The sequence below is a fragment of the Stegastes partitus genome, unplaced genomic scaffold (genome assembly GCF_000690725.1).
Source record: "Stegastes partitus isolate 25-593 unplaced genomic scaffold, Stegastes_partitus-1.0.2 Scaffold559, whole genome shotgun sequence".
Classification (NCBI taxonomy): domain Eukaryota; kingdom Metazoa; phylum Chordata; class Actinopteri; family Pomacentridae; genus Stegastes; species Stegastes partitus.
In genome coordinates this window covers 139,303-150,051 of record NW_007578290.1, presented here as the reverse complement: position 1 = coordinate 150,051, position 10,749 = coordinate 139,303, and the positions used below count along the sequence as shown (strand labels likewise).

The window sequence follows — 10,749 nt, the reverse complement described above, 5'->3', positions numbered from 1 at the left end:
CACACTGTATGCATCACGTTGCCATAAATATGTTTTAATGTTTGGTTCTGATCTGCTGTCAGGTCCGTTTCCTCTGCTGCTGCTGCAGCTGATAGAACCGATCAGAACATGAATCATTCTGCTGGTATTGATCACAGAGAACATTCAATCAGTAACATTCATTCACTCTGATTGGGCCAAAAGTTAAAGTGATTTCCTGCATTCTGGGACAGAGTCAGACCTGAATGAGCTTCAGCACCAGATCAGGTTTAAATGTATGAAGGTTAAAGTTTAGCTTTATCCTGCAGCTGTCAGAAATAATCAGCTTCAGTGTTTAGTTCAACAAACACATGAACACGTTGAACAGTTTCTACCAGCATTCCTGTCTTCACCGTGTGCAGAAGCGGCGCCTTTTCCCATCATAATGTTGATGTTCCTCATTGTTCTCCATTCAAACAATGTGCTGACTGAAGCAGCTGCTCACCGTCGTCTACTTTAGAGCAGAAGAAGAGTCGCGTGACGTCTTCAGCGCCTCCTTTAATGTGAACAGAGTCTGCAGCAGGAAGTCTGAGCTGACAAAGTTGAACCTGCTTCGTGATGCCTGTGATCTCTGCTGGGGCTTTAGTTTCTGCTGAGGCTGTCAGACTGCCTTCACAGTGCAGCCCTCTGGTCTGAGTGTGTTTTGCAGTAAACCACTAAGTGCTCTGCTCTGTCCTCACAGAACTTTGTGTGTTTCATCAGCATAGCGCCGCTAACTGTAAGCGTACAAACATCTTTTTTGGGGACTATGTGAATTGATTTGAAGTAACAGATCAAAATCACAGCATCAGGATGTCTTCTGCCCATATCCAGTAACAACACTTACATAGTAGTCAGAGATGAGGTCCTGCACACTCTCCCCCATGTACTCGATGAGACACCTCAGAGTCACATCCCTCCTCTTCACCACTGAGGCACGAGGGTCCTAGAAGTGAACCACAAATACAAACTCTGGCAATTTCATTTCTCTCTTCTTGTGTGGCTTGTTTGACTTTCTCAGTTCATAATGAGCTACATGACAGTCATGACAGGCAGCAGCATGTCTCAATGCAAGGCAGACATGATGACATTAAAACAGCTGCATCACAAAGATATTCACATGAACTGGCACATTTAGCACTTTGGGCTCGAGTCCCACACTCAGTTGGGTTTTGATCTTCCTCACAGACTCAGGTCCGTTTGTCCTGTAGCCACCTGTAGCCACCTGTAGCCATGTGTAGGTGGGTGATGCCACATGAACATCCACATGAATGCAGCTCCGAGGCTCCCACCACAAACATGCAACAAACCAATCAGCGCCGTCCACTTCCCCTGCCAGCAGTTCGACCGCGGTGGTCCACCTGTGTGCACCCTGTGGCTGAAGAGTTACTGTTTGACCACAACTAACCTGTTATGACATTGACCTCACCTGAATCAGGTCAGTCAACACACTTTTCATGCGTTGTCCAACAGCTCCCCCCTTTGACCTGAATAATTCCAGGAACTTTGGCATGTACCTGTCCAGCTGGGAGATGAATGTGGACTCGAGGGGGATCGTGTTGCACCTTCGGAACTCTTCATTTATCTGAAAGACAGGATTTTGTCTCGTATGACACTGAAGACACATTTATAGCAAATGACACAATATAATTCAATACAGCCCGGGGTGTAGGCCTCTCCTTGGTTTGAAATATGTGGACGTTTTTCCACCAGAGGGCGCTGTTGGACAGTCCTGCTCCTTGGAAGTCTTCTGTGTTTGACACTTAACAAACACTTTAGAGAACCTTTTGGAAAAATCCCACCATGTCTAATAAAGCTATGCACATATAGTTACAGCAACAGGTTTGGATATAAAAACAAACCAGAAACCTGGTGAGAAAGTAAAACTGGGTTCAAGCAACATGACACAGAAAACCAGGAACACGCTGACCAGGCCTTTAACAGACGCTGTGACGCGCTACAGGCCGGTCAGAGATGACCTCAGACCGCTAAAACGTGATGTCAACTATTTCCAGTCTACTACAAACGGCTCTCAGTCATTCACTCCACATTCATTCATTCATTCATTCATTCATTCATTCATTCATGACAGTGTTTACCTTCTCCACTCTGCTCAGGAGAACATGAGCCTGTTGTTTATGGGACATCGCACCATCACATGATTGAGCAGCAGCGATTAGCCAATTAGCTTAGCGACACAAAATTAACTAGCAACCATTTTTGAGAAACAGTATTCAAACTCCAAGAAAAGCTACTGAACAACAGATCAGGTAGAAAGACCTCCGCTCTTCATCGCCTTCTAATAAACTCACTGTGGAACCATTTATGTACATCCAAGACCTAGTCTGGTCTCTTTTTCTATGATGTTGTGCTTCTTTAATATCTTCATGCTAACCAGACTGTAGCTCCAGGTCAGGACGCACTGCGCTACATGGAGTCGTGGAACAGAAGGATCGCTCAGCGGCTGTATGTACCTGAACCGGGTCGAAGAGGGCCGGCCATCGCTCTTTGAACTCTGCGATCTGCACGGCCTGGCCCACCACTTCTCTCCGTCTGCAGCTGTATGTTCTGGACATCATGTCATTTATCAGCGGGCCGTTGTCCTGCATCTTGCTCGCTGCTATGAGCTCAAGTCTCACGTTTTCCAGGCTACTGTCTGTTTCGCCCGCTGGGTGTGAGGGCAGGTAGTTGACCTCAGACTTCCTGGGTTTCTTGATGTTCTTCGCAGGTTTCCTGTCGCCCTCCTGCTTGTGTTTCAGTGTGTTTATAATCAGCTCAGGGTTTCCGTGTGCTTTTAGTTTGCTCCGGTAGTTTGCACATTTGTATTTCAGACTTTGCTGCCACCCATAACATCCGTTAAAAGAGCCGGGCTCCCTCAGGCATGGATGCTTCTCGATCAGCGCCTGTGCCACCGCCGCCCGCTGCGGGTCGTTGGGATACGCCGTGTAGGAAAACATGGTCTCGGCCAGGCGCTCCAAAATGTCTGACTTGACACTTGGTGTTGTCAGTGGAGTTCCATCTTTGAGGAATTTCTCGTTGCCTTGCCTCAAAGCCATCTCAGTGTTGTAGGAGAAGGTTGGGATGGGGAACAGGGCCGGCCACAGGTTCTGCCTCTCAGTGGCAGGAGGGCTGGGAAGCAGGTTGTCTTGGGAGTCCACAGACAGCAGATCATCCACAGAGGACACATCAGAGGTGTCCGGGTGGTGCTCATGAGAAACCGTGGTCATGATGATGCCTGGGGGCATGCGCACTACCTTCAGCGTGTCTTTGTCCTTCAAGTCACTTGTAGAGGTCAGCGTGAAGAAGTCATCAAAGTCAGCGTCTTTGTACTGGAGGCCGATGTCTGTGGTGATGGAAAAGGCCTGTTTGAACACTTTGATCAGGTCCTCCACCGATGAGGGCAGGCCGTTCTGGAAAGTAATCTTCTTGATATCATGTTCGATGATGACCCGAAATCTCATCGCTTGTTGCAGATCTGCACATAAAGGAAACACAGAAAAGGTCAGAAGGTCATTCCTGGAAACCAGAAACAGCTCAGGATTCCTCACCAGAAGCCCAGTCTGCATTCATTCATGTCTGGCCTCAGAGAACACAAAACATACCAGAACAAGCCATCGATCAGTGATGTCGCTGACAGTGGGTTCTGAGTGGGTTCGTGTGGACCTGATAGTATCGGGCCCTGAGAGCATTAGGAGTGCATCCAGGACAGGACCAGGCGGGGGCGGCACGAGCCATGAAGGGCTCCACCCAAAACTACTTCAGTCTGCGTTTCAGGAGATCCGGTCGAAGCCGGGGAGTCACTCACCGCCTTGGTTTGTTTTTACAAGAATGACCAACAATCACCCAAAAACCGGTCAGAAGTATGAAGCTCTGCTGCTGTGAGAATTCAACCAAATCTTTTCATGTTTTCAGTGAATGTTGTCTGACCCAGAGACAATCTAGTGTCCACGTTTGGTTCTCCTACGACTAGTTCCACCACCAGTCACGTGAGCCCAGACGCCCCTCTGCCCCAGTACTGAAGACTGTTAAAATACCCAAAGTTTAGGCCAAAATGTCTCCAATGCCGGAGCATGCTTCAAAACACGGAGCCTACCGTCTAAAAGGTGGGACTTCATACGGACATTATCTGCAAAACAGTCTTTGGCCACTCACTGAGTGATCCTACAGGACGACTGCAAACACGTCACACGCTTCAGTTTATTATGACTGATTCTGTAATTATGGCAGCAACAGACAGAAAATGCCACAGAATGGTTTCACACCATAAACTCTAATGAAACAGAACCACTTAGAAAGCTTTAGTCCGTCCTGAGCCATGACAATAAGAACCGGCGGCTTCATAAAGACCTCTGTTACTGTAGAAGTGAACTATGTGACGCTGAGTCCGACCAGGACTCACAGAACACTGTCACCACGCTCACTCTGTCTGGAGATGAACGGGACAATGACTGCATCATAACTTTTACTTTTGTTTGTCCAAGAAAGGAATAAAACATTTGCTTGAAACTTGCACGGCAACATCGCATCTTAACACAGAAAACTTTGTCAAAAAGACTTCCTCTGCTGAGCGTCAACTGATTTGCTTGTGACTCCATGTTGGCTCCTAAAAACAGAGAGAAGCGTTTGGCTGTAAGCGGTCAGTGGTTTACTGCAAAACACACTCAGACCAGAGGGCTGCACCGTGAAGGCAGTCTGACAGCCTCAGCAGAAACTAAAGCCCCAGCAGAGACCACAGGCATCACAAAGCAGGTTCAACTTTGTCAGCTCAGACTTCCTGCTGCAGACTCTGTTCACATTAAAGGAGGCACTGAAGACGTCACGTGACTCTTCTTCTGCTCTAAAGTAGACGACGGTGAGCAGCTGCTTCAGTCAGCACGTTGTTTGAATGGAGAACAATGAGGAACATCAACGTTATGACGGGAAAAAGCGCCGCTTCTGCACACGGTGAAGACAGGAATGCTGGTAGGAACTGTTCAACGTGTTCATGTGTTTATTGAACTAAACACTGAAGCTGATTATTTCTGACAGCTGCAGGTTAAAGCTAAACTTTAACCTTCATACATTTAAACCTGATCTGGTGCTGAAGTTCATTCAGGTCTGACTCTGTCCCAGAATGCAGGAAATCACTTTAACTTTTGGCCCAATCAGAGTGAATGAATGTTACTGATTGAATGTTCTCTGTGATCAATACCAGCAGAATGATTCATGTTCTGATCGGTTCTATCAGCTGCAGCAGCAGCAGAGGAAACGGACCTGACAGCAGATCAGAACCAAACATTAAAACATATTTATGGCAACGTGATGCATACAGTGTGTGATGCTGTAGCTCCACGGCTTCATTCAGTGATATTAGCTCAGCATGTTAGCTGATAAACACATTCCCTCAGCTGAGAGTCTGGATCGCTCATAAATAACAGTCAGGAAACCGTCTGGTTAAAGGGAGACGCTCTGGAGATCATAACCTGCTCTAGACCAGGTTAGCTCCACAGCATCAGTTACCATGGAGACCTAGCTCCACAGCATCAGTTACCATGGAGACCTAGCTCCACAGCATCAGTTACCATGGAGACCTAGCAGGTTAAAAGAGAGCCACCATCGTGACACTGAAAACTCTGACTTCAATCAACATACCTGCTAACCCGCTAGTCTCGTTTCGTAGTGCAGCCCTCAGCCTGGCTAAGCTTGTTTTCTATAGTTTGGAAATACTTCCGGTATCATCGCCTTCACAGTAAATCAAAGATAGTCGTGTAAAAGTATACCTACGATTGTCCCACCACTAAAGCCAAATTCGGTCCCCATAAATCACGTATATTTATCCATGGCTGCGGATGGAAATACCTCCGTTCATATATCTTTTTAAAATCTTACGCTCTTATTCTGAAAACGTTTCCGAGCTCTTCCGGCTGCCAGCTCTAACCTGGTCTGACTTGACGTAGCAGTGGAATGCTAAATGAGCTTATTGACAACAGAACCAGGAGAGAACAGAACCGGTTGTTGGGTCAGAAGCTCAGCAGCAGCTTGTACAGTGACAACAGGCCGAGGTGTGACTGTGACCAGAGCAACACACGAGGCGCGACTCGGACAAACCTGCTTTTTTGCTCAGAAACTCGGACCTCTCGTCCTCCATCAGCCTTCGCTGGCGGCTGATCTCCTCCTCATAGTCGGAGATCGTAGTTTCCAGCAGCCCGAATATCTCGTCCACGGCCACGGCGAGCCGCTGGTGGATGAAGGTCTTCAGCGTCTGGAGGGTGGACATGTTCAGGGGAAAGTTGCTCCAGAGGAACCGTGTGGGTCTCTCCAGCCTCCGGTGGCTCTGCTCCCGCCTGATGACGTCACTAGTGTTCCCCCCCAAATCCCGTGTCAGGGAGCAACTAAATAAACGTAATGACGTCATCAGAGGCCGTCGTCATAAACATCCCCACAGAAACTCATTTCAGTATTAAAGGACTGAAAACCTGATCTGATCCATCTCATCCAGGGGCGTCCAGTCCTGGTCCTCCAAGGCCACAGTCCTGCATGTTTTAGATGTTTCCCTCTTCCAACACACCTGATTCAGATGATCAGCTCATCATCAGGCTCTGCAGAAGCCTGATAACCATCCTGATCAGGGAAACATCTACAACATGCAGGACTGTGGCCCGGGAGGACCAGGACTGGACACCCCTGGTTTAATCCACCATTTTAATGCAACCCACAGGAAGGTCTGATGCATCATCAGCCATCATCTGCTGGAACACATTAATACCCGCTACAGCCAACTCTGGGTCAGGACAATTCTTCAGCACACCTTCTGAAATGACCAGAATCTTTTCTGCGTTACAGGATCTGGATTTCATAGTTCTGATCACAGGTGAATGATGAGGGACAGTTTCTCTAATTCTGCATTGTGCGCTGTTGCAGTGAAGCAGGGCCCCAAAGAGGGTTAGGAAAGCCCAGCTGGAACCGTCGCATCAGTTTCAGAACCCCTTGTTCACCATGTGACTGGTTTCTGAACGTGGGCCAGAGCTGCTCACCGTCTCAGGTACATCTAATGATGCCGTCCTGTCCTGCTGCTCATCTCATTCTCTGGTTGGACTTTCAGGCTGCCACTAAAACCTGTTTCTGCAGCTCAGCCAATAGGACGGGGCGACAGCTCCTAGCTCCTACACCTGGCGAGACTCAGGAAGGGATCCAGACATAAATGTTTTATTAGACAGACACACTGACAGACAAACACTGCACTTCAAGGCTAAACGAGAACATAGAGCCCAGTACATGATGTGTAGGATCCACAGGAACAGGGTCTTGATCCACAGGAACAGGGTCTTGGGCCACAGGAACAGGGTCTGAACAGGCTTTCCAACTGACACACACCAACATTCAAACCATCCGGAGGCCTGAGCAGCCAGGAATCAGAACCCAACTGCCTGACTATTGGACCACCTGCTCTACTCCTGGACCAGCGGCATGTTTGGACCATGACGGACTGTTTTCATGGCCAGAGCCGGTTGGTTGTATGAACATGTTGATTCTTTGTTGAGTTTGCTGCTGTAAATAAGATATTGTCCGAGTCTCTCACCAGCAGAGCTTTTCTCTCGTGTGGACAGTCATGTGTTGTGTCAGATTTCCTTTCTGGGCAAACCTCTCGCCGCAGACCGGACAGCTGCACGGCTTCTCTCTGGTGTGGACCGCCAGGTGCTGCGTCATGTTCCCCTTCTGAGTGAATCTCTTCCCACACAGGGAGCAACTGAACGGCTTCTCTCCAGTGTGACACCTCATGTGCGTCTGCAGATGGTGCTTCTGGCCAAACCGCTTCCCACATTTGGAGCAGCCAAACATTTTGTGTCCCCCCACATCATTCACAGGAGCTTTCGTTGTGCTGATGTTCACAGGTGTCTGGGGTTTCCTCATCTCCCTCCAGCCGTCACCTCTGTCTTCAGTCTCAGCTTCAGCAGAGCGTGACGTCCTGTCATCAGACTCTGACGGACACTGAAGACCAGACAGGAGGACCTGGCCCGGTGGTGGTCCTCCACAGTCCTCCTCTGTTTTGATCTGCTGGGCTGAGCCACAACCTGGAGACTCTGGGTTCTCCTCCGTCCGTCTGTGATGAAGCTGTGAGGACTGAGCTTCCTCTTCAGGGTCAGTGTGTTTCACAGAGACGGCTGTGAATGGGACGCTGGGGACCTCGTCCTCATAAAGCATTTGTAGCTGCTCAGGCTCCAGACCGGGCCAGAAATCCGGTTCTTCATCTTTAATGTGCTGGCAGACTGGGTTGTCCTGGTTCAGACTGGAGGTCCACTGCTGCTGCTCAGAACAAAGCTCATCTTTGATCACCAGCTGCTGGATCTCTGCAGAAAAACATTGAAATACAGACAAAGTTATTGGAACCTGAACCTCAGCACATTGTTTCTGTGAACAAAACCCATCCAGAAGCACCGGACCGGCACCAAACAGACGGTACAGACAGATATGTTGTCGTCAAAGTTAAATTACCGTAATGTCTGGACTATAAGCTGCTGCTTCTTTCACACACTTTGAACACTGCGGCTTAAACAATGATGTGGCTGATTGATGGAGTTTAACGAGTTTTACGAATTTGCCTCGAGACCAAAGTGACGCTGAGAGCGACGACGACAGAAAGACTGAGGAAGTGACGAGGTGATTCTGAGGCTGTTCACCTCCTGAAGACGCTGAAGAAGACGACTTTAGTGGTTTTAGTGCAGGAGGAAGATGAAGATAGCGATCAGTGACTTTTCCTGGTAGGCTGCTGGAGTTTTATTTCCTCAACCAGCCGTGTTACAGGCGCTGTTCAGAAAAAAGCATCTACGGTACGTATCTGTGTATGTTACCGCTACGTATTTAATTAAAGGTTAAAACATCTTTCTGTGTAAATATCTCATGTTCCAATGTGGACACCTGCAGCTTAGAGACCAGTGCAGCCTGTATATGTACACACCTGGTTTCTCTTTAAAGCCAGTGGGTGGGGCTTATATTCAGGTGGGTTCTGTAGTCCGGACATTACGGTAACTTCTAAAAAAGTCTCGAAGCACTTTGACTGTCAACCGACCAACGTACTGGATGGACCGGTTCAGACAGTCCTGGTGCTCAGAGGATGAATCCTAATGGCTTCAGTGATTTTCTGATTCGGCCTCTAATCTGCTCGACGCTGACATTTTTAGTTTAAGTGAAATTAGCCATCTGAACCACAGGAAGGGGGCAGTGTTTTGGACTTCATCACTTTGCTATTTCTGGGGCCGTGTGGTTTCTGGTGACGTGAACCTGCCCTTTTCATAGCCCACTGGGAAGGCAGTGAAGGCACACGGATCCAAAAATAGAACCGAGCCCAGTGTAAACAAGCCTCAGTGCCACATTCGTAGAGCCAGAGCATCAATAAGCTATGACGCTAACAGTTTGCTAGCGGTACACTAGAAAGTAAGGACATCGCATCACCACAAGATGTGTGTCTACGAAGCACTGACATCCAAAACACAGCTTCTGGTTCTGATGTGTGAGGAGAGATGTGGTGATCTGGAGGATGGATTCAGTCAGACCTGGTCTCACTCTAAAGGCCGAGAGTTAGGGTTAATCCTCTTCTTTCACCTGGTTGGTGGTGTTCAGCAGTTTGGGGAGGAAATAAAGTCCAAATGTAAAAACACAGCTGAAGTCATTCAGTGGACTTACTGCAAATCACGTGAAGGGAAACAATCGGGTCATCAGGCTTCAGGTTTCATTCACTTCCTGTTGTAGGATCATATTGCTCCACAAACAGGAACATGAACAGGACCCACTATCTGCTGGTAGACCAGGGTGAAGACACCTGATTGGCCAGTGTGAGGTGCTTCCAGAGTGCTGGTCTCTTATCCGGAACAGAACCTGCTAGCATACGTTAGCACAGAGCTATAGCCCAGCCAGAAGTGAACCGGAGCTAACCTTTAACTTGGCCGTTCATCAAAGTACACGTATGCACTAAAATACAACTTAATACAGTGCACTACACCAAAAACAGGGAACTGCAGCCAGCCTTCATCAGACGGGAGCCCGGCGCTGATCCAACACCAACACATGGCGATGGTGGTGTAACGTCAGGCTCCGGCACATGTTGGTTCATTAGCCAGCTCCAGAACCAAGGATGGCTCCTTCTACAGCACACTCTGGATGCTGGATAACAGCTGAATGTTTTCCAGCTATGTTCTTTGCAGCTGCCTCTTCCTGAGCTAAATCCAAACAGCAAACAGGACTTCTGTGAACCAGGGAGTGAATCTTTAATGAGCTGCTGCTTGTCAGGTAACGCTGAGTTGGGACGGACGGAGCGAGAACAGCTCAGAGTTTGGTAACTGGATTTACTCAGGAGGCCTGTCTGATGCAGACCTTCATCCAGCAGGCCAGAACAACACCAGTAACCATGGTAACCATACACAAAGATGGCAGCAGAGTGGTCGACTAGAAGTGCTGAAATAGTGTGACAACACAACAACGAGACGAAAACTAGAGCAAAACTTGTAAAGAGTGATGAAGAAAGTCATTTTCTTTTATTTTGATGGTCACAGACCCCTGATTTCATCCTTTGTTGTTTATTGTCCCCTTACTTCCTGCAATTTGATTAGCAACTGTATGCTATCAGAATCCCGACTCCACCACCCCTCTGGTCACCAGACTCCGATTTCATCACCTGTGGTTCACTTTTCTGTGATTGGATCATTGAAACACACAAAAACAATCATGCATTTGTTTTTTTCATACATTTATTAAAAGTCTTCAGGAAATGTTACAAAA

General features: G+C 48.0%; 2 protein-coding genes across 2 annotated transcripts in view; both read right to left on the bottom strand.

Moving 5' to 3' along the window:
• The window catches only part of LOC103362161 (uncharacterized), an 8,697-nt gene extending 2,373 nt beyond the window's left edge, over window positions 1-6,324 (bottom strand). Inside the window, exons 1-4 of the mRNA XM_008288445.1 lie at window positions 6,085-6,324; window positions 2,472-3,472; window positions 1,427-1,582; window positions 845-943 (exon numbers count right to left, since the gene is read on the bottom strand). Coding sequence (XP_008286667.1) covers window positions 845-943; window positions 1,427-1,582; window positions 2,472-3,472; window positions 6,085-6,253 — 1,425 coding nt within the window. The 5' untranslated portion in view covers window positions 6,254-6,324. The remainder of the gene's footprint in view (window positions 1-844; window positions 944-1,426; window positions 1,583-2,471; window positions 3,473-6,084) is intronic.
• Window positions 6,325-7,166: 842 nt separating this feature from the next.
• LOC103362160 (myeloid zinc finger 1-like) overlaps window positions 7,167-10,749 on the bottom strand; it is a 7,431-nt gene continuing 3,848 nt past the window's right edge. Inside the window, exon 2 of the mRNA XM_008288444.1 lies at window positions 7,167-8,324. Coding sequence (XP_008286666.1) covers window positions 7,552-8,324 — 773 coding nt within the window. The 3' untranslated portion in view covers window positions 7,167-7,551. The remainder of the gene's footprint in view (window positions 8,325-10,749) is intronic.